Here is a 24317-nt window from a genome sequence, read left to right on the forward strand (position 1 = left end):
CTCAGTGGCTGTTCTTTTGGTTTTCTGGTTTCCCTTTTCTGTACCTCTCCTTTCATACTCACCATCTTTCCCATTAGTGGCTTAGTCCCTGTGTCCATCAGTGACACCTGATCCATGGAACTCATTGGCACTTGTCCAACCCATTGCTGTCCTTTGGAGGTGCTGAGTGGTGTTGGGAGGGGTGTTTGTCCTCTTCCAAAGAGATGTGATTACCTCATGAGTTGGGACTCAGAGCTGAAGACTGAGCCTGGCCCTTGGGTGAGTGATCGCTTTGAGGATGGTTTAAGCTCAGCTCCTTGCTCAACAATTTTCTTGTGAAGACAAACACCCCCAGCTCTGCCCATGCCTTTTTGATTATTCTCAATGACTGCAACCTGCTGCAAAAGAGGTGGGGAAAGCATGAGAAGGAGCTAGTCTGGGCACAAGCACTATGGGCAAAGGTTATTGGTCAATGTCAATCATAGAGTATCCTGAGTTGGAAGCAACCCACAGGCATCATTGAAGCCTAACTCCTGGCCCTGCATAGAAAAGCCCCAAGTGTTTTGGTATACACTGTGAGGCTGTGCTTGTCATTCTGCAACTCCTGGTCCTGCATAGAAAGTCCCCAAGTGTTTTGGTACACACTGTGAGGCTGTGCTTGTCATTCTGCAGGTAACAGCATATTTACAGAGCCTGTGATCCTGCATCCACAGTGTGTGCCCATGGACACACATACCAGGAAAGACAAACTTTGTGGGTTTAAACATCCTCTGGCAGGCTTGAGCAGGGAGGTGGGACCAGATGACCCACTGTGGTCCCTTCCAACCTAACTGATCCTGCGATTCTATGAAACACTTTGCTTAGCTCATGCCTTAGGGATCACTGAGCTGAAAAAAAAAGAGATTTTTGAGCTGTTCCCAAATGATTCCACTGAATCAGACACAAATTTCAAAGGAGGTGCTATGGGGCAGAGAGTCACTCTCCTAGTTAAGAAACACCAAGACTGGATTAGATTCAGAAACACGTCTAGAGCAGGGATAAAAATCACAATCCGTACACTGAGATGTGAGCTGGAAAAGAGGCTGGGAAATCCTTCCCAAGAGTGAACCTTTAACAACCAAAGACTGGGGAGGTTGGGAGGAACATGAATAAGCAGCTTGAATTTCTGAAGGCTTTGGAGATTTCCCCAGGCTATGTGTAAAGTTAGTGAGAACACTATTCAGGTCTCTGTCCTGGGCCAAGTAATGTTCATCTGAGTCCCTGAATAGAGTAATCAGATACTGTATGAAAAGGTTAAAGGTTGGAAGCCAAACAGGATAGAGATTGGAAAAACAGACTGGTGCAGGGTTAGTGTTAGGGTGATTTTGGATGACCACTGTCATGACAGTCACATTGGAGATCTGAAAGACAGTTGCAACTTGAGAAATGCTGAGGTAGAAGGGAAACATGGAAAACATAGTAACTAGGAAGACCTAAGGCACAACACGGTGGAAGCTTGTCCATCCACCTTTAGCTTGCTCCTATTGAGAGGATTTTCTGTACTCTTCCCCTCACTGGGTGAGTGTCTGTGTTAAACAGAAGGAAAAATTGCCTCTGGAATAACAAGTGGAGCACCTATGAGAATGCCAGCAATAAGCAAGGGGAAACGTAGGCGAGTGAGCAAATCAGGTCCAGCAGACAGATATGCCTTGAGAAGGTTAAGGAAACATTGGCATCTTTGCAGGCTGCACCTGTTCTTAGTAAAATATGTGTTAGCAGGACCTGCTTTATAAAAAGAACATCATCTTGTTGCCAGTTTGCTTGCTGTGGACCAAACAAAAAAGCCTATGATACTCAAGATAAATATCTCATCAAGACAAGCAGCCAAATTCATCTCTGATCTAAGGTCTTGCAGCTTTCTGCTAACTTCTTGAGCAGCTCTTGCTCTGTGCTCCTTCAGGGTTTTGCTTAGCTGTGTCTCCCTTGCATCTTTCCCAGGAGGCAGGTTTTTGCAGGATTCTTATCTCTTATTTGGATCTCTCTGACCTGGGCAAGGGGCTGGCCATGAGCCAGATGAATTTGGATCCCTACCCTCAAGAGACCTGTGGTCCCCTGACCAAAATTAACCCCCTCTTGTCTGGCTGGTAGATGCTAGACCTTGTAAAGAGCATGAAGATATATTCAGGAGGAAGAAGCTGGTGGGTTTGGGGCTACTCTTACATCTCCAAAGCAGAAAAAGACATGGGCTGGGTGTATCCTCTGCTTAAATTCAGTTTTTCAGCTGCTGTCTCTCTGGACTTCCATTCAGAGCGAGATAAGACATGTGTGCATATGTCAGTAGGACAAAAGCTAAGTTGTTTTCAGAGGACATCTGTGACCTCAAGCTGCCAAAGATGGCCTTGTACAGACTTCCCCTCACTGGAAGAGCAGTGCTGTTACTGCAATACATATCAAAGAGTCAACCAACCCTTCTGTGTTTGTATGTTTAAGAGCTTTTTCCTAGAACAGCTATGTATTTTTTACCTTAGATACTGCTTAGTGACTGTAAAGGGAGAAGGGTTAATGATATGAGCAGTTGCTCCAAGTATGAGAATATACTTGTGTTTTTCTCAGGTGCATCTCCTATTTATTTTCACCCTTGGGCATGTCTATGTGTTCCTAGTGTCAGCTCCTGACTCCCTCCTATCTCACACAGCAGCACTGCATCCAGCCCTCTGAGGCTGGCATGATCCTTCTGGTCAGAGCTTTCTTCATCTCATAGAGTCCTGGGGTGGTTTGGGTTGGAAGGGACCTTCAAGATCATCCAGTTCCAATCCCCTGCCATGGGCAGGGACACCTTCCACTAGACCAGGTTTCTGCAAGCCCCATCCAACATGACCTGGAACACTTCCAGGGATGGGGCAGCCACAGTTTCTCTGGGCAACCTGTGCCAGTGCTTCACCACCATCACAGGGAAGAATTTCTTCTAAATATCTAATCTAAAACTGCTCTCTATCAGTTTGAAGCCACTCCCCCTTGTCCTTTCACTCCATGGCCTTGTAAAAGTCTCTCTCCAGGTCTTTTGTATCCTGTTTAGGTATTGGAAGTTGCTCTAAGGATCCTCTTGCTTGTTCTGTTTCATTCCCTCTTAATGGGAGCTTGAGGTGATTCCAGAGGTGATACACAGGATTGCAAAGCAGGAGTGTGAGGTTCCTGCTGGAAAGAAAAAAGGATAATTAACATGTGGAGTGTGGGCAGAGCAGGTCTGTGTAACTGTAGCTGAAGACTTTTGAAGACAAGACTTTGACTTGCCTTAAATTGAGGTGGATTTAGGCAAAATAATTTTTTAAAAAATAACTGAGTTGTCATAGTGAGTTAGTGTCACCTTCCTGTTCCTGAATGTATTGTATAGAGTCCCAGTGGGGTTTTTGTCTCAGGTAACAAACAAAGTAGTTGATAGCATTGCTCCCTCCAGGTGTCCTGCCCTTAGTGTCTGGTATCTTATTTAAACTGAGAGAGAGGAGGTTGATATCAAATAGTAGGAAGAAATGATTTACTGTGAGTGTGGTGAGGCAGAATGGAACCACAAAAAAGGGCTGGGAGCTGGCACAGTAGTTATTAGAAGGTGAAGTTATATATCAAGACATGAGCTCTCACAAAGCATGAGTGGTTGTGCAGCAGCACCGGCTAATACAAGTCTGTGACATGACTGTGGCATCAGTCCCGTGGCAGTGACCACCAGCTGTTCTCTTCAGTCCAACTCCCCTTTCTCCAGTTTAGGGCTGGGGTATCAGGATGATGTCACAGCACAGCTGTCAATGGAATTAAATGTTGTTCAGTTCATAAAATTACTTCCCTCACTGTCATGCAGCTGTTTTGTGTGCTTGAACTACACCCTGGTTTCTCCCTAAGCCGGAGCACTGCAGCCCCACTGCTGGAGGAAAGCAGAGGTAGTTGAGAGATTTGGGGTCATTCTCTATTTCTCTGATTGTCATTGGCAAAAGCTGATACAGAGCCTTTGGCACAGGTGGGGAGAACTGGAAACTCCTCCATCACTTACTTCCGTGCTTTCCCCCACATCTGTCCTGTGCACAGCCACCTCTCATCTTTCTGTGCCCTTTCAGATCACTCTGCTGAGCTCACATCTGCTGCAAGATCCCTAAAACTGGTTTTTGTATCAGCTGACCAGCTCAACTGCTCGCTCACACCTAGAATTGTTGCCCTGTCCCAATCCTCATGACCAGCTTGTTTACTATTGACCCAACTGTAGCAGGATTACTTTTAAGGGCTTTTACTCCAACCTGGCTTTGAAAATTTCCAGGGAAGGGGCAGCCACAGCTTCTCTGGGCAACCTGTGCCTCACCACCCTCACAAAGAAGAAATTCTTCTTAAAAATCTTATCTAAACCTACACTCATCATAAACTCTTGTTTCTTCTTTGTTTTTACCCTCTTAAGAGCCCTCCATACCATTCAAGGAAAAACTGAAGGATCTTGAAGTGAGGGAAAAGGAATCTGCCACCTTCCAATGTGAAGTACCTGTTCCTGGGACAGAGACAGCTTGGTTCAAGGAGGAAACCAAACTCCGGCAGAGCAAGAAGTACAACATTGAAGAAGAGGGCACGTACCGCCGGCTCACTGTCCAGAATGTCACTGCAGATGATGATGCTGTTTATATCTGTGAGATGAAAGAAGGGAGCAGGACCATTGCAGAGTTGTCTGTCCAAGGTAAGGCTTTTGCAGTTTCAAGATTGGCCAAATCTCACCTACCAAGTTTGAGATTCATGGGGAGCAGCACTCCAGATTTGACCTCGTAAATGGCATTTAGCCTGTGCATGTGGGCAGTGAAGAGCAGCAGAGACCCTTATGCTGTGGGAGTAGATCCCAGTCAGTGGGTCCCTGGGGCTTCTACCATGGTGCATCTGGGACACAGGGTTGGAGAGAGGGGACAGATTATGTTGCCGCACAAGACATCACCCAGTGGGGACTGATGTTGACAGGGCCTTCTGAGATGCCCATGAGATGTCGCCTAGCACTGAGACTTTTCTCAACATGACCACAAGCATCAAATGGGTCCCTTGGCACTGTCACACATCTTGTCTATTGTGCAGTGATCACAGTGGTGAATCTTGTCCCAGAGAGATGCTGACCATGCTGGAAAGTGGGCTTAGCAGATGTGGTTTGTGGTCTGATGTGTGATGCAGGCTGCAGACAGCACCAGGACGGTCTAGTTTGGAAACCAGATCCACTCTCCAGATCTCTTGGCAGCTGAATCTGTTCTTTGGAGTTTGGAAAGCTGATGAGAAAGGGGCAAAATGTGGATGCAGATTCATGTTCAGGTATCCCAAGTCTGGTGCATTGGGGCTGAAGTGCAAGTAGATGTAGAGCCAGGTGTGATGCCTCCCAGCAAGTAGACATAGACACCAGAGTTGCAGGCATTGGAGACCTGTGACAGCTACAGGATTGCTCTTGCCCTGACTCATTGGAAGCCTGAAGTTATTTCCAGTGAAACCAGAAGTTCTTCACTACACAGATTTCTGTAATGTGTATCCTGGTGCAAATTCCATTTTTGTATTATCAGCAAGGAGCTGAGAGTGTTCATGGGTGAATGCAGAAGGGAGAATCTAGTCCAGAGACATGGGAGAGTTCAGACAGACATTTTTTGTTGCTCCATCTGTTATGTCTAGAACAGCCAACCAGTGTAAGTGTGTTTGGCCCCAGCAGGACGGCTGGTATGTTTTTTACTTGTTTGTGCTATAATGGTATGCTCCATTAAAAAGAGAGTGACTGATCTCTCTGGAGGGAAAGGAGGCAGACCTTTCCTGAGGGAGCCTTGTGCCTGCCCTGGGAGAAGATTTGAGAGAGCAGGATGGGATTGAGAGAATGTGAGAATTTGGCCAGATGTAGAGGTCTGTGGGGATGGAGACACTGATGAGGGTAGTGTGGCCGAGAAGGAGGGTGAACAGAGAATCAGGGTCTTGGACCCTACTGATGAAATCTGTGCCTGATCTGTTGCTTCATGAATGAGTTTAGCATTGCTTCTCATTAAATACCTCTAGGTGATGTGCCTGGATGAGGGTTCTCACACCTCACAGGGACTTACAAAGCAGGAGCCAGTCACCTCACCATCTGTCAGCTGGAGTAGTTTCCTGATGCTTTGTCCAATCTTTCCTGTGAATAGTCACATCTTGTAACTTTGAGGTTATTCTACTAAGTGATAATCATCACAGTCGATTGGAATGGGCAGAAATTCATTCCATGTGAATTTCTGGGTTCACTCTAAGAAGAAATCAGAGGGTTTTGGTGTATTTCCCATTAGTTCAGGTGACTGATGTGTTTGCCATCTTGATTATGTCACTTACTGGTAGCTTTGATGGAGGCAAAATCCCAAAGACAGATGAGATCTGTCTGTTTTAAGACTGAGCTCCTTCAGCAAAGTTTTCATTTGAACTCCTTACATATGTGGGCAATGAAATGTGTATCATTATTAAATCTGTTCTTGGCAAGGCCACATACCTTGTGTTTACCCAGCAGCACACTTTGCATGGTAGGTGAGAAACATGAGTGATTGTAGTCAAACAAGATTGTTTTTCTCTCTTTGAATACCAAAATGAGTCCTTGAGATTATCTGCTCTGTATAACTCAGAACCTTAGAATTCATTTAGGAGTGTCTGCATAGTGTCTATGATGTTTTGATTAGGTGTGGACTAGTTCTGTTGCAGTCTGGATGGTCCAATGTTGCCAAAGCTTTTAATATCTGCTGTTTGCTGACCATGATGATTCTCTTATTTGAAGGGAACATCATTAAAAAACTTCCACGCAAGACTGCAGTGTTCATAAATGACACAGCCATCTTCTGTGTGGAGCTGGACAATGATTGCCAGAACATCCGATGGCTCAAAAATAAAGAAGAAGTGAAACCCAGTGACCGAATCTCCATCACTTGCTCTGGCAAACAACACACCATGACTATCCGAGAGTGTAAGATGGAGGATGCTGGTGAGATTGCCTTCCTGGCTGATGAAAGCAGGACAACTACCCAGTTCACTGTGACCAGTAAGCTTCGCTTTTATTTGGCCTTGGTGTTGTGTCTTCCCTGGTGAGCAGGTACTCCTGTGGTAGCCCTGTTGTTTCGGGTACTACCATAGTAAGGTTGTTGTCCAAAGACAGCAGAAGGTTTGCTGTCTGCCACAAAAAGGCAACAGCCTGGACATGACTGTTACGAGATGTTGTGGAGGGATCAGAACAGAGAGAGAAGAGTAATAGAATTATGGAATGGTTTGGGTTGGAATGGACCTTCAAGATCACTTAGTTCCAAACCCCTGCTACAGACCAGGACACCTTCTACTAGACAAGGTTTCTCAGGCCCCTATCCAACCTGGCTTCAACACTTCCAAGAATGGGGAATCCACAGCTCCTCTGGGCAAGAGCAGTCCTGGGGAAAGAGCATGGCACAGACATGTATTTTAGTTGACTGAGCAGTTGCACCAGGTGCAATGTAGTTGAGATTGGACCTGAAACGAAATTTTGGTGAAGTTGACTAATTTTATTTATCTTTATTTTGATAACACCACATTTCCCAGGCAGAATCTGCTTCATTTAAGACAGAACTGCATGTGGTTTCTGGCTGTGCTGCAGTTCTGGTTTTTATGTGAATAAATCATCTACTCTAGTCACAATTTGGGAATAATAATGCTTCTTTTCTCCCAACACCACTTCCAAACTGAAATCAGTCAGTGGCAAAAAGGAATCTTTGATTTAAAATTTATAATTGCTGTGTTATCTAAACATTCTGATGCCATTTAGCTAAAATGAGAATAAAATGAGGGAAGCATCACATTTGGATTTGTGACAGTTCTAAGGAGTTTGGAAAGCTAAAACATCCAGCCAAGCACATTTTCACTGGAAACAACAAAGTTCAGTTTGATTTCAGACTCTGCTGTTTAAGCTATGAGAAAGTGTTGACTCATGGAATAGAAAAAGGTAAGGCCTTCCCACAAACAGGCATCACCGAAGAAAATATTACATTACCATTTCTGATGACAAAATCAAGAGATCTCATTCCATGGCTTAGTATTCAGCTTAATGTTACCCTAATGGGACCTTTGACACCTAGCTCTGACCAGCAGTTACTGACAGCCTGGTAACTGTGCACCCCAAAACACTTACGTGTCTATTTATGTAATGAAGGAAAAGGGGATCGCATTGAGATTTCCTATTTTTACACTTCATGCATATCAGATTCACTTCTTGGAGAATCCTGTGTACTATACTCACATCTTTTTTAATTAGCTGGATAAGGTTGGTGTTGGCTGTTCTAATAGCATTTATAATATACAAGCAACGTTTGTATATTATTTGCTCAGTACTTTGTATTGCTACCTTATGTTACTTTGCCCATTTTAAAGATGGGTAAACTGAAGCAGAAAGAGTTCAGTTTTCAGTCTAGTGTCATCATACAGGCTCTCTCTACAGTCATGAATACTTGAGAATCTGCAATGTTTGATTGTTTCACTCATCTCTCACATCTCCTTTAAGCTGGGATGACTTTCTCCTGAGTGTGCTGTTCTCAATGGGATTTACAGTTGGAGTCTGCTTGACTGACTTAACCCAGACACCTTTCAGATAGCTAAAATTAAGTGAAATGAATCCTTTGCCACATCAGCAGAGGTGTAACTAGAGCATATCTGATAATTCCTAGTCTCTTGACTGTATCAGTGGCAGCACATAGTGAATAGTACTGATTTGACTTGAGCCTTCTCTAAAGGGCTCAGGAGAAATGAGAGGGTGAATATGCAAATACCTGCAGAGATAAGTTTGTAGCCTCAGGTACTGTAATATAGCCACATCCCCTCAATTGTATGGTTTCACAGTCAGGACACCTTTATGTAACTTCCTTTTGAAGTTAATTCGCAAACTCCAAAAGCTCATTCTGCATAAATTGCTAAAACAGAGATCCCCATCAATAGCTATCACTTAGGTGACTAAGGCAAAGTTATAACACACCTTCTGAGTGGAGAGAACATAAATTCAGAAGCAGGACAGAGGACAGATACCCAGATGAAAATGACTGAGGAGAACAGCCTGTGTAACAAGCAACTGTGATCTCCATAACTTTAAAAGGTTTGAACAACATTTGATGGTGGTTTTACCCGTCTTCTGAGTGAAAATAGGAAGCTGTGTTAGTCAGCTTTGCCCAGGAGCTGTGTAGGCAGCAGTGTGGGTCTGTTTCTAGCACTGAACAATATAAGTATAGGGAATGTTTGTTGTAGACTCTTTGTCTGTGCTGACAGTTGTAGTGTGTAGAAATCATGTATGTTTAGCTATGGAGGTATGACTATTGTACATTAAAGGTTGGACTCCTAGAATCATTGAATTTTCAGGATTGGTATGGATCTCATAGATCATGTAGCTCCAATTCCCTCTGCCCTGGGCAGGGACACCTCCTGTTAGACCACATTGCTCAAGCCTTCATTCAACCTGGTTTTGAACACTACCAGGACTGGGGTTTCTACTGCCTCCCTGATCAGTGTCTCACCACACTCATAGGAAAAAACTTTTTCCTAATATTTAACCTAAATTTCTCTCTTTCAATTTGTGCCCATTGCCCCCTGACTTGATGATCTCAGAGGTCTTTTCCAACCTTAATGATTCTATGATCTTTGCTAATGCAGCCCAGAAGTATCCGTTCTCTTTCTTTTCTTTTCCATCTCACATCAATGTTTTATGGAAGTTTTTCAAGCAAGAGTAGCTTTTAGTCCAGGGTAAGCTTTTTCAGCCAGGCATAGTGGCTTTTCCACTCTGACATAAACTGATTATTCTGTTTTGGTTTGTTTCTTTCCCTTGTGCAGCACCCAAAAAACCTCCCACCCAACCCCCAGCTGACCCTGTGGTGAAAAATAAAACAGAAACCTCAGTGACACTAGCATGGTCCCCTCCAAAGATGGATCGTCCCATTCCAGTTGATGGCTACATTGTGGAACGCAAGAAACTGACTGGCTTTACCTGGGTGAGGTGCCATGAATCCCATGTCCCTGTCCCAGAACTCACAGTGAACAACCTGCCAGAAGAGGCTGACTATCAGTTCAGAGTGTCTGCAGTCAATGCCTATGGACAGAGCCCCTACCTGGAATTCCCAGGGAGCATGCACCTCGGTGAGTGCAAAACCAGTATAAAATGGGTCTGTCTGGGGTGATCAGACATGTGGGTGCTTTAAAAACATTCCCCATGACTTTGAGGATGGAGCAATGGCACAGCAAAACCTTTTTCCTTTCGCTGCTCGTTCTCCTCCCTCATTTCAGCCACTGACCATCCCCAAAGTGGTGGTGGTTGGGTTTTTGTGGCAGAGCTGTGGGAGTGCTTCTATTGCACTATCTCATGTCAAGCTGTGTAAGAGGCAGAGCTCTCTGCAATGGACCTTTAACCTGTAAGTGCTTCTTCTAGGCCTGATATGAAAGGGAAAATTGAGGTGGGCTTATGATGCAAGTTGCAATATTTGTGTGAGATATCAATCTTGCACTGAGAAAATATTTATGGTTGATCATACCATCATTAAAACCAAATTCCAGCCAGTCTCTCTTTAATCTTAGAGTTCCTGGAAAAAATATGGGGTGTTTACTTTATTTCTAGGGTGCCAATGTACCTATAAAAATCATTGGGTGCAATGGAATTGCTTCTTCCTTTGATTCACTGCACTAGAAAATATCTGCACAGACTTTGATCATACTGTGTCTTCTTATTGTTTCACCCTTTTCCCTCCATGTCTGAATGTGCCTGTGTTTTGATAGAATATCTAGAAGTGACTCCTCAGGAACCTTCTGAAATCTAAGAATAATACTGGTTATTAAATTCATAGCACACTTGTAGGGGAAGGTAGGTGCTTCACATTATGCCTTCAAACGTCCTGGGGACAAAAAAAACCCAGTAAAATATACCTATTGTTCTTTCCCTGCAGAAACAGGATTTACCTTAATGCCAGAGGTCAGTTACCTGCAACTGTAGGAAGCAAATCCTGTTCACCAACTCTGCATTGCTTTCAGTGCACACAAATTGTATTAGGCTGCATGATTTTGTTCTCATGTCTTGTTTACCCTGAGGACTTTGTTCTTGGGAAGATCTGTTCTCCAGTGTGGCTGTCTTGTGTCTTGTTCTCAGAGGTATGTGTTGTTGTTCTTCCCTAGAACCAGTCCTGGCTGTGAAAACCCCCATGACAACAGCTGAAGTGATACCTGGAGGGGATGCCCTGTTTACTGTTGACCTTACCAAGACATGTTCTGGCATGTGGTACCTTAATGGCAAAGCCATACAGGAAAGTGAGACCTACATCATTAAGAGAACCCAAACCACTCATACCCTAATCATAAAGAGTGTCAGCAAGAAAGATGATGGAGCAGAAGTGAAATTTGTTGCCGATAATGTTGACACCAGCACCAAGATGAGAGTGAAAGGTATTTATTTTCATCACTGTCCTTTAATCTTTCAGCCAAGGGGCTGTTGCTGGGACCTGATGATTAGAACTGGGGCTAGAGGCTTTCACTGATGCCTGGTTTGTGGGAAGTGCTTGAGACTGCATCATGTAAACTAGTGTGGGTCGTAGTAATGACCTCATTTGACAGCATAGAATACAGAGTGAGCCAGCCTATCCAGCTCATGGGATCTGAACCAGACGTCAGCTCAGCGAATTTCTGTTATTCACAACCATCAGTCAGTGGATTCTGTCACCAAATCTACCACTGAGTCACCTTAAAGTGGTAATTTCAGATCCAACTCAGCTGGTGTTTCTGACTGTAATAGAGTTTTTTCAAAATTAAAGGAACATTTAAAAGCTTTTTTCTTGGAGGATTTTTAGTCCACCATGTCTGTGGTGTACAAGTTAGTATCATGTAACTTGATTTTACATCAAGAGCTGGGTGCTTCCTCTATGAAATTATGATGTCATCTGTGTCTACCCATATTGCATGTCAAAATGTAATTAATTCTGGAAGGATGTGTTTGGCTTTGGGTGAAAATCTCTGCAGAAGTGTGTTGAGAGTATTACTCAGCAGCAAAAAATGCAGTGTTTATTTTTTCCTTAGTGACCCTAGCAATAAAAACAGATCAAATCTTCCAAGGTGGAAAAAATGCTCTGTATTGATGTGAGTGTGAGGGCAAGAACAGGATCTAATACATTGGGAGATCTTAGTCTACAGCATGCTTGTATGAGGGACATGCTATCTCAAACTAATGGGAAATAACAAAGCCATTTGTCCTGGCAGGTGCTGCAGTGAGATTTACCAACAAGAGCAAAGATGTAGAAAAAATCTCTGCTCGGCTGCGGGAGGAAGCCAAACTCCAGGCTGAGCTGTCAGACACAGAGGTCACTGTGAAGTGGATGAAAGATGGGAAAGAGCTCAAGGCCAGTGAAAAATATGAACTTCAAACTGTGGGGAAAAGGCACATCCTGAAAATCCTGAACACTGCATCAGAGGATGCTGGAGTTTATGAGTGCATCTGTGAAGGGGATAAGATGCTCTATCAGCTTTCAGTGAAAGGTATGTGGCTGCCTGGGCTGCTTTGTACTAATTCCCTGTTCCTGCCCTAAACTAATGGAGTCAGCAAGGGACACATGGGCAGTGGTCCAGAGGGAGTTGTGGTAATTCCCCATCAACATCCAGCCTTGGCAGTGTCTCTGGTCCCAGAGCAGGAGAACGGGGGAGTGAATATAAGATCTAGTGCTGGCTCAGTGGGAAGAGCTGTGCTTTCACTCAAATTGGCATCTTGACATCAAAGGGAACTAGGTGTTATTTCATGAGCTTGAATGGTTGATAGGGAAAATATGCTCTTGTGATGAAGAAATTCAGCCACAGGGGCAGGAGGACATGACACACATGGTTCCACATCTGCCCTACACTTGCTGTGTTATATTGAACAAGTCACTAAAGAGCTAGTTCAGCTCTGATTAAAGTTCCAGTGGACCAGGGTCATCTTGGCATTGTGGGATTCTTTTTTAATTGGTTTGGATTTTTTTGTTTGTTTTCTGTCAACACCCTGGTGGATAAAACAGACCTTTCCAGGGCATACTGGATGTCTTGACCTATTCCTATTTGCAAGGTGTTCAGATGGACAGCTGTATAGAAAACCCAGCAAAATGGAATTTTATGTTGATGTTTCTTACTTGTTAGATTTGAACCTGCACTGTTTGACAGCTGCCCTAGTTTTTCAGCTGTTCTTGCTTTTATTGGTAATCTCTACCTTTACCCTGAAACCAACAGCATTAAGCCTCTGTCCTGCAAACCTTCCCATCTGTGCAAGCTTTTCTGAATTAGTTTATAGGAGAGTATTCTCTGCCTTGAAGGGGGTAGGTTTTGACTAAAAAACCCCAGTGTATCCCCACACTGTTCTTCATAGGACTTTGGACTGGCAAGTTCACTCTGTAAAGCCATTTGATTTCCATGTACTGTCCCATAATTCTCCCTTCACCTTCATCCCAGGGATGATTACACTGTTTCTACATGAAGTAAGTATGAGGTGCTTCATCATCATGTTCTGCTGGCATCTCACCTTCCTTGGTCTCTGTAGAAACAACAAAGCCCCAGAGAAATGTGTGTATTTTTGCATTTGACAACTTGCTTGATTATTCTCAGAGAGCAAACTCAAGAGAGAGCTGAAAAAAACCAATTAAAAATGTGACTAAATCTATAGAGTGAGGAATTTCCATCTACACTTGGCAGCTGCTCTTAATTTTGATTTCTCTCTCTCTCTCTCTCTCTCTCTCTCTCTCTCTCTCTCTTCTCGCATTGCATGCTGACAGTTCTACCCACAGATTTAATTGAATTAGCTGATGGACCTTTCCATGTGCTTTTCACTGTAATGTGACTTACAAATGAGTAATCCATGTTATTATCTTAAAATCTGTGTTGACAAGCTGTAACTTAAATGTCTTCTGTTTACACCTTGCTACCTGAAGAATCACCTTAGGTACCTCTTGTAGGATGAGCCTCACAAATGCTATATCACCCACAGATTTAATTGAATTAGCTGATGGACCTTTCCATGTGCTTTTCACTGTAATGTGACTTACAAATGAGTAATCCATGTTATTATCTTAAAATCTGTGTTGACAAGCTGTAACTTAAATGTCTTCTGTTTACACCTTGCTACCTGAAGAATCACCTTAGGTACCTCTTGTAGGATGAGCCTCACAAATGCTATATCAGTATTTTACCTTTCATCATCATTATCTTTTATCTGTCCCTCTTATAAATCAGCCACAGGAGCTGGTGAAGCATTTGAGGAGCAGGTCAGCTGTATGTGGCACATGGGTATCACGTGGCTGCTGAGAGGCCACTGTGCCGAGCCACGGCCACTGTGTCACTGACTGGGCCTCCTGCCCAAACCCAGCTAGAAAATGCACTTGCCATTTATCACAGGAGTCCCTCCACTGCCATGAGACTTCATGTGCCAGGCATCCTCTGACACATGACCTCCTGTGTTGAAATGGGACATCTGAGAAGTCTCCTTCAGGCTGCTGTGGTTGTATTTTTCACACTTGTTTTCTGAGGAAGTGAAAGATGTGTGAATGAACACATCTCCCTCTTCTTCCTCCCAAAACTTTTAACCTGGATGCTGAGTTCCAGTAATGCTGGTGGAGAAGGAAATGTCTCAGCAGTGTTTGGTCCCTTCAGGTCTCATGGGTGTAGCTGGTTGGGTAGAGACAGACTGCAATGTTGTCCTACCTAAGGGAAAGCTCTACTGTTGTGGATCACTAGAGAAACAAGTGAGAGGAGAGGTCCTAAGAAAATGTAGTAAAAGAAAAGGAGGGTTTCCCTGCTTTAAATATTTCTGTTATGACTTTTTTTCCCCACAGGTATTGCTTCTAATAAGCAGAGTGAGTAAACTCTAGACAACAGGGCTGGTAGGGACCTGGGGAGGTCAAATGCAAACTCCTGTCCCTGCAAGAATCTGGTTATTAAACCAAGGGCCTTGAGGACCAGAGCTAGAAAGACCTCTGTTTGCACTGGTTCTTCCCTTTTCCCTTCCCTTTTCCCTTTTCCCTTCCCTTTTCCCTTCCCTTTTCTCTTCTCTTCACTATCAAAGCATTAGTTTTCATAGCTTTGCAAAGCCCCAACTAAAAGAGACTTGACTGTTTGGGTTGTCTTAAAATAATATGTTAAGAAGATGTTTGAAAATGAAATCCATTATCTAAAGCAAGATGAGACTATGGTTTCAGGGTCACATTTTTAGCTTGGATATTGGTGGGGTTTTGAATCTTTTGCTCTGAGGCAATTGGTGACTCAATTATTTCACTACATGTTAATATGATGCCAGATTTATTGTTTATTTTCTATGCTCCAGTTAATTTCCAGTAATAAATTTCTATTCATTTCAGTCCTATGAGATACCTAGATAGATAGACTGAATTTATCCAGAGTATATTTTAAACTCTTCCAGAGTCAATTTACTTGCCAGGTGGTTACAATGATGAATAACCTTCATGGCTTTCCCTCCAATTTGCTTCTTTAATTTCTTTCCTAACCTCTCTCAGATATTGCCTAGTCTTCCTCTACTCCTGTCTCAGCCTCCTGTGTTGTATATGTACCCTGCTTTTTGGACATGTGATAATCAGGAATATGGTTGGAAATTTGGCTGCTTCTGCATTAGAATCTAGTAATTAGATCCATAATTAAACATGCAGATTGGGTCTTATGATAAATGAACACCTAATGTAAGAGTACATATTCACTGATGTCCACACAATTATTTATCAGATCTGTGTGTTTTTATTTTGTTTCAGCACTTGCAAACTTTATAAACAAAGAGAAAAGTGGAGGACTTATCAAAGTCATCGCTGGAAAACAGGCTGAATTTGTTTCTGAGACCTCTGAGGCCAACATCATGGTTAAGTGGTACAAAGATGGGAAAGAAATCACAGCCAGCAAGAAATTCACCATGGAAGATAAAGGCAAACTGCATAAGCTTGTGGCTTCAGCTGTGACCAAAGAAGATGAAGGAACTTACACATGCAAAATTGGAGATGACACTCTTGTTTTTGATTTAAAAGTCTCAGGTAAGTTTGTGGTGCAGGTGTGGGATGAGAGTCTGTGTGAGAAACTCAGGATTTCATTCATTATACTTGTCTTGCTTTGTAAATTGTCAGATTTTTGGGCCAAGCTTGCACAACACTGCTTTAGGGACTCTGACCCTTGTTGTGATCCCTATGGAAATCCACGGTGTGGGCAAATAATATGACAATGCTGTGATATATTTGAGTCAGCACAGGTTTTTATTAGGGCTGGAGTCATGACTTAAACACCACATTGGTTGAACAGCAGCTGGGAGACACATCTGGGTTTATTCTTTTATCCCAGCATGTTTTCATCTAAAAGCCACCTTGGTCAGGAGGTCCAAAGTCTTACTTTGAAAGTCCTGGGTCCTCCTTTGTCAAGTTTAAGTCCCGATTTTGAGAGTTAAGCATCTCCTGCTATTCCCAAAGGACACTGTGATCTCAGAGACATCTCTCTGCAGTACTGTAAGCAACACTATTAGGTCATGTCACGTGCCCATCACATAGAGCACGTGGCTGTCACGTCAAGCCCAGAAGAGAAATGCTTGTCACCACTGCATTCCAGTCCAGGATGGAGCCAGAGTATAAAATGACACAAGAATTTGTCTGTGAAATTCAATATCTGTGAAATTCAACTGCTTCGATTTGTATAGCCCAGCAGGAACCTTTCTTCCAAAAGTGGTTTTCTGGCTTCTGCCTGGAGCCTAATTTTTAACCTGGTCCTAATTTTAAGACTGAAACTCTACTCAAAGCTTCTCATGGCATGTCTGCATGCTGCAGTACAATGCAATTTTAGGGAATTCACCACTGAGTGCTTGTGATCTGTAACAGTACATCCATGTTACTATGATGCTGTTCATCAGCTAACTAAAAATTCAGCAAAACTGATTAATTTAGGACAGCACTCATCCTGAGGGATTGGTACAGGATTTACTGAGCTAGAGGAATTTCTTGCAGTGTGCAGCTGGTGTTTTCTCAGGTATTCACTCTGCATCTCACCTCCAGTTCTCTTTTGCTAAGAATCCAGCATCATGCAATTTCACTTGGAGTGTAATTCACATTCCCTGACTTTACTCATTGAGAAACTGGTCTACAAGGGCCAACCAGGCTCTGCCTGAACTGACTCCCAAAGGGCAATTTGTATCATCTGATTTATACTGTCGGATTAAAGTGACCTGAGATGGATTTAAAAAGTGTTCTGGAACTGCCTCTGTCTGAAGATCAGGTACAGAGGAAGGCTGCATTATCACCAGAGCTGGGTACCTGACAGTTTAGTGATTATGGGCAGATTAGGTGAATCTCACCTGTAACTTCTGCAATAAAACATCACATGGCTCAGGCAAAAATAATTGGAATCTACTAAATAACAGAATCACAGAATAGTTTGGGTTGTAAGGGACGTCAAAGATCGTCTAGTTCCAAAGTTCCAACCCCCTGCCATGGGAGGGACACCTTCAACTAGACCAGGTTGTTCCCAGCCCCATCCAATCTGGACTAGAACACTTCCAGGGGTGTGCAGCCACAGCTTCTGACAGGGAAGAATTCCTTCCTAATATCTAATCTAAACTTGCCCTCTGTCAGTGTGAAGCTATTCCCTCTTGTCCCATTCCCACAGACTTTTTGCTGAACAAGGACTGAGTTACAACCTGTTAACAACACCTTAGCTTCCACCCTGTTTCACATGTCACCATAAAAATTCTTCAGAGTGCCAGGAAGCAGCACTGCACAGTCAGGGGTAGTCTTAGGGCAAGGACTCAGTCTGCATTTATGGCAATTAGATACCCCAATATTCCTGAATGGGAGGATTCAGGAGGACTATCCTTCAGTCATTTAATTTTTAAAGAATAGATCATTCCTAATAATTGCCATTTTAAATTAAATGCTTGCCTGGCATGGGTGTAGCATAGTGATTATCCTTGGGATAGTCAGTGACTGAAAGCAACAGTTGCTGCTGAAAGAAATGCAATACTGAGCTAAGGTTGGCTCTAACTGACAGCCCTCAGCTTGCTATTCAGTCAAGAGCTGCCCTGATGGAATGGAGGGTATGAAATACATGACATGCTCATCAAATAGTGCTTGTTAGCTTAGGGACAGGGTGTGTCGTATAGGTTTGCTCACATTTTACATCAAGGTGCTTGTCTCCACTTAGTTGCCTTTGCTTTTACCTTTACAAATACACTGGCAAAAAAAAACTCTGGGATGATAAAAATGCTGTGTTGTTGCCCCTGGGATGATAAAAATGCTGTGTTGTTGCTGCCTACATGACACACACACTCTGCATATGTGGGTGTGTGTTTGCACAACTCATACCTGTACCATCAGCAAGGTTTGAGCTGAGGTATCAATGCAGGAACCTCAACTGCTTGAGCCATGTGAGCTGTGAGCAGTTGTGAGTTCTCTACTGGGAAGACCAGTTTCAGCAAAAAGAAGTGAGACTGCTAGCTCATACATTCACAGAATCCCAGAATGGTTTGGGTTGGAAGGGACCTTAAAGACCATTTAGTTCCAACCCCCTGCTGTGGTTAGGGAGATCATTCACTAGGCCAGATTGCTCAGAGATTCATCCTAACTTAGTCCTCTTGAAGTTGAAGAATATCTTATCAATGAGATACTGTATGTTCCCTGGTCTGGGAAAGAATTAGTCTGATGGGACTGATCCCATGAACAGGGAGCTGCAGGAATGGGCTCAAACATTTAAAGGCTCGTTGTCACTTCAAACAAGACTTCTGAGACTTCTTAGGTGTTTTCAAATTTGTTTCTGTACTCAGACATCAAGATATTCCTAAGAATTTGCTTCAAATAAGGAACAAGGAGTGGAGAATAAAGTGTGAACATCTAGAGGGCATCTCAGCTTGATATAAAAGGTCCAGGAGGACTTAGGACAGATGAATGGGGTTGAACTGTAACTGGGAGCAATTATCTGAAGATCAGAGAAGGAGTTTACACCATCTGTCAGAAAGTCAGGCATCAACATTCATGTGTATGATAATGAAATAATGATCAGTAATTACAGTATTGTAACCTTGTGCTGATAAACCTGAATTAAGGCATAAATTGCTTTCTCTTTTTCATTCCAGATGAAGCTGTTAACTTTGTCAACAAGCCCAAAACCACTCCAGAAATATCAGTCAGTCCATCTGAAAGCCTTGAGCTGGTGTGTGAGGTGTCAGCTGCAAGTGGGGCTGTGGTATGGAAGAAGGATCAAACTGAGGTGAAGCAGGACCAGAGGACAACAGTTGTCTCCCAGGGGACACAGCGCAAGCTCATCATCAAGAAGGTGACACAGCAAGACCAAGGGAGTTATACCTGTGAAACAAAGGATGACAGAACCACATTCCAAGTCAAAGTCAGAGGTGAGAAAATGCTACAAATGCCAAAGATAAAGGAATATTCCACTCTGAGTAGTGTCTTACATTCAGAAGATCATCTCACAACCTCTCTGGGGTGAAATATCTCAACCACTTAAGTACTTAATTTTTCAGCCAACTGTCATATCAATATTTTATAGTCACGCTTCTGCATCTATGGCTAGTTGTAACCAGAAAAAAATAATGAGCAAGGATAAAGACTCCTTCTCTTCTCACAATTATCTGGTGTGTCCCACAGAATCATAGTGTGAGGCCATAACAGAGATCCATGGAAGCATAAAAGGGACAGGAGAGGTGTTTGAAGAGCTCTGATTAGGCTCCATACCTGGAAGTGTTCAAGGGCAGGTTGGATGGGGCTCTGAGCAGCCTGGTGTAGTGGAAGGTGTCTCTGCCCATGGCATGGGAGTTGGAGCTAGATGGTCTTTAAGGTTCCTTCCAATCCTATCCATTCCAGAATTCTATGAATAGATGGAGAATGACTGAATTTGAGTGGCCCAAATAGGCAGAAAAAGAGCAATGGTGCCTAGATATGAGGATGCAAGGTCTGTTCCCTAAGTGGAAACATGGAGAGATATAGGAGGAGAAAAAGAGAGAAGAGGGAGAAAGTTTCAGGCAGTGCATATTGGTGCTCTAAGTTCCAGGTTCAAACCTGTGCTCACACTGTGGATTTTTCACTTTATCCCAGAATTCCTGTCAGCAAAATAGAAATTGAGGTGATTTTTTTGTCTTAATGGGCCATCATGGTACTACCTGTGAAGGGAGGAGTATAGTGAAATAGGAGGAACTTGATTAAGCACTGCAGAAGACAACTGCAAAAAGTGTGTGACCATTGTGGTTTTCTTACAGAGACAGATGTGTTTACAAACAAGGACAAGGTACAAAAGGAGGTGAAGGCTGTCCTGACACAAAATGCCACTCTAAGCTGTGAGGTGGCCCTGGAGAAGACCGAAGTGAAATGGTACAAGGATGGGAAACTGATCACCTCCAGCACAAAGTTCAAGGTGGAGTCAGAGGGTAAATCTCGTTGCCTGGTGGTGGGTCAGTTGGAGAAGAAAGATGCTGGGGAATACACCTGTGAGGCTTCTGGCCAGAAACTGACCTTCAAGATTGTTGTCACAGGTGAGACATTTGTTCATTCTCATCACAGAGAGGTCCCTGAGGTGCCCTTACTAGAGAAAAATTAATCACTCTCAGGGCTCCAGGGGCTATGCAGTCTAGATCTTCATTGAGTAATGAGGGAGACCAACCAACCAACCTGTGTCACAAAGATGCTGGTAGCTTGTAATTTTCATCTGTGAGATGGATCCCACTCAGTGGTCCGTGATGTTTTCTGATTTCCCAGTAAAGAAAAAATAGGCAAGTTCACATATGTTGTGATTTATAGGGATAAAGGTAGGATCAGCTCCCAGATGTGTAGGAACATAGGTCTGGAAGAAGTAAGAAAACAGGCCTACTCAAGAAGTACCTTGAGTAAGCAAGGCTTACATACGGGTCCCAGTGGCAAATGAGATTGGGAGCTTATTTGAGCATTACATTATGGATCATAATGATGGATTTCTATGATTTAATGTGGAGATGGGAAGATGAAATCCTGAGGCACTGGGTCATTTTTCTCAGAACTGGCTGATGTGTTGGTCTGAGGCTGTATAAAGGATCATGTCCTGTCTGAGCACGAGAAATAACAGAGAGATAGAAGTTGTCATATTTTTCATTTGGGGTTGGTCAATTTGAACAGCATCAACACACGTGTGATTTTTCATTGCTTCTCCCACTCCACAGAAGCAGAGGATGCATTTATCAACAAGGACAAAGTGCAGAAAGAGGTGAAAGCTGCACTCTCAGAAAATGCCACACTGAACTGTGAGGTGGCCCAAGAGAAGACTGATGTGAAATGGTACAAGGATGGGAAACTGATCACCTCCAGCACAAAGTTCAAGGTGGAGTCAGAGGGTAAATCTCGTTGCCTGGTGGTGGGTCAGTTGGAGAAGAAAGATGCTGGGGAATACACCTGTGAGGCTTCTGGCCAGAAACTGACCTTCAAGATTGTTGTCACAGGTGAGACATTTGTTCATTCTCATCACAGAGAGGTCCCTGAGGTGCCCTTACTAGAGAAAAATTAATCACTCTCAGGGCTCCAGGGGCTATGCAGTCTAGATCTTCATTGAGTAATGAGGGAGACCAACCAACCAACCTGTGTGCATCCGCTGTCACAAAGATGCTGGTAGCTTGTCACTTTAATCTGTGAGATGGATCCCACTCCGTGGTCCTTGATGTTTTCTGATTTCCCAGTAAAGAAAAAATAGGCAAGTTCACATATGTTGTGATTTATAGGGATAAAGGTAGGATCAGCTCCCAGATGTGTAGGAACATAGGTCTGGAAGAAGTAAGAAAACAGGCCTACTCAAGAAGTACCTTGAGTAAGCAAGGCTTACATATGGGTCCCAGTGGCAAATGAGATTGGGAGCTTATTTGAGCATTACATTATGGATCATAATGATGGATTTCTATGATTTAATGTGGAGATGGGAAGATGAAATCCTGAGGCACTGGGTCATTTTTCTCAGAACTGGCTGATGTGTTGGTCTGAGGCTGTATAAAGGATCATGTCCTGTCTGAGCACGAGAAATAACAGAGAGATAGAAGTTGTCATATTTTTCATTTGGGGTTGGTCAATTTGAACAGCATCAACACACGTGTGATTTTTCATTGCTTCTCCCACTCCACAGAAGCAGAGGATGCATTTATCAACAAGGACAAAGTGCAGAAAGAGGTGAAAGCTGCACTCTCAGAAAATGCCACACTGAACTGTGAGGTGGCCCAAGAGAAGACTGATGTGAAATGGTACAAGGATGGGAAACTGATCACCTCCAGCACAAAGTTCAAGGTGGAGTCGGAGGGCAAATCGCGTCGCCTGGTGGTGGGTCAGTTGGAGAAGAAGGATGCTGGGGAGGGGAGTACAGAGGCTGCTGGCCAGAAACTGACCTTCAAGATCAATGTCACAGGTGTGAGATGTATTTTGTTTCATATTTCATTGCCTTTTCTTTGTATTTGGGTGTTTTCTCCCATTTTCTCTGTCACAGGATTAGAAATGCTGCTAAAGTGCTTTCTGATGTTGGTCTAAACTGTCATTTCAATGAGGTTGTGTAGGACTGGGCAGATCTAAAGTTTGCCAGTAGATAGCCTGATATCAGCTCATCAACCCCCTGTATATCTCCTTCAGATGAGATAGTAAATGCAACTTTTCACTAGTAGGTTCTGTGTTAAAGGACCTCCTCCAATTTGATCATCCATACTGATATTCCTCCTCCTGTCATGGGTATTCTTCCATAAAAGTCACTGTTTTCTTTCTTCTTTTATTTTTGAAAGAGATAGGACAAGAGTAAATGGCCTCAAATTGCCCCAGGGGAAGTTTAGAATGGACATTAGAAAAAGCTTCTTCACCAAAAGATTTGTCAGGTACTGGCACAGGCTGCCCAGGGAAGTGGTGGAGTCACCAGCCCTGGAGGGATTTAAAGGCTGTGTAGATGTGGCTCTTGGGGACATGATTGAATGATGGACCTGGCAGTGCTGGGTTAATGGTTGGACTTCATGATCTTGGAGGCGTTTTCCAACCTAAATGATTTTTAATTTCTTTGGTCTCAGTATGGTTTGCAAGAGGTCCAGTATTTGTCTCAGGGTTCAGGCAGCCGTGGACATTAACTACATTCTGAGTGATCATTTCTGAATTGGATGATAAGAAGGGATTTGTTTGGATTTTTAAAAAAAATGAATATTCATAACACTCCACTGCCTTTACAGTCAAATCCATCTTTCTTAACATTGCAGTTCTTGACTCATATTCTGAGCTGATCTGAACAGGGAAGCAATTTTCTCCCAGGGTGTGACTTGGGGCATTTTGGCTCTTTTTCATGAAATATGTAGCTCATTCTTTTGGCTGAGGGAGCTGCCACTTTCAGTGATGGATAGGTTACAGTAAGGCTAGTTTTGAAAGGCATCTTTCAGAGAAAATGTGACATGGGCATTAATAGAAAGACCTGCTAAACTGTAGAATCATAGAACGGTTTGGGTTGTAAGGGACCTTAAAGATCATCTAGTTCCAACAACCTTACCATGGGCAGAGGCACCTTTCACCAGACCAGGTTGCTCAGGGTCCCATCCAATCTTGCCTTGAACACTTCCAGGGATGGGGCAGCCACAACTTCTCTGGGCAAAATTGGTATAAATCAAGTTCATAGTCAGCCACCGACACTGATTCATATATTACTGCAGAGGTGTAGTCAGAAAACACAGAAACTTACTGCTTTTACACTTGAATTCGTCTACCTGAGGGCTATTCTTAGCTGTTTGTCTCAGAAACCAAAAGCTTTCAGCTCTCTTTCGAACAGGATGACTTCATGGCAGCCCAGGGTAATGTAACACCTTCCCCCTCTGTCGCAAGCAGAGAGCTTGCCTAGCTACTGTTGCTGTATTTCTCATGGGTACAACTGTAATATGACATGCAAGTCCAGCACTGGCTGGAAAATGATCTAGTGTGAAAGTCAGGAGGGATTATGAGTACTCTGAGTGGTTGACTCTTTTGTGGCAGAAATCTGTATGTTACTTGATTATCCCGAAGTGCAGTGGCTTTCTAGGTCTTAATTTATCCTGTTACCATTGCACTTGGAAAGATTTTTCAGGGTTTCCATACTCCAGGGCTCCACTGGTAGCACAAAACCTTGTCTGTTTAAGGACAAGTTGAAGGTTATATGCTCAGTGTTGAGTTTTGGGATGCAGCTGTGGCCTTTTAGCTTAATATAAAAACAATCAGGTGCTGCACACATTGAGACTGGGTTGGATAGGAAAAGAGCTGATTCTGAAATCTCATTGTTTCAAGATTCATGGTGTGCAGTGAAATCCATATTTGAAGTTGGCAAAAGCTCCATGTCCTGAAAACAGTTTTCCACTGAAACTTCGCTAACCAGTTTCAGTTGAG

The 24317-nt window shown here is 43.3% G+C and overlaps 1 protein-coding gene across 1 annotated transcript in view; it reads left to right on the forward strand.

Moving 5' to 3' along the window:
- The window catches only part of LOC103797074 (obscurin-like), a gene marked incomplete at its 3' end in the record, with an annotated part of 24658 nt that extends 2311 nt beyond the window's left edge, over positions 1–22347 (forward strand). Inside the window, exons 2-11 of the mRNA XM_009069268.1 lie at positions 4394–4663; positions 6731–6991; positions 9787–10089; positions 11116–11382; positions 12190–12465; positions 15708–15980; positions 19055–19330; positions 20192–20464; positions 21125–21400; positions 22072–22347. Of these exons, the coding sequence (XP_009067516.1) occupies positions 4394–4663; positions 6731–6991; positions 9787–10089; positions 11116–11382; positions 12190–12465; positions 15708–15980; positions 19055–19330; positions 20192–20464; positions 21125–21400; positions 22072–22347 (2751 nt within the window). The remainder of the gene's footprint in view (positions 1–4393; positions 4664–6730; positions 6992–9786; positions 10090–11115; positions 11383–12189; positions 12466–15707; positions 15981–19054; positions 19331–20191; positions 20465–21124; positions 21401–22071) is intronic.
- Positions 22348–24317: the final 1970 nt, after the last annotated feature.

The sequence above is a fragment of the Acanthisitta chloris genome, unplaced genomic scaffold (genome assembly GCF_000695815.1).
Source record: "Acanthisitta chloris isolate BGI_N310 unplaced genomic scaffold, ASM69581v1 scaffold15972, whole genome shotgun sequence".
NCBI lineage: Eukaryota > Metazoa > Chordata > Aves > Passeriformes > Acanthisittidae > Acanthisitta > Acanthisitta chloris.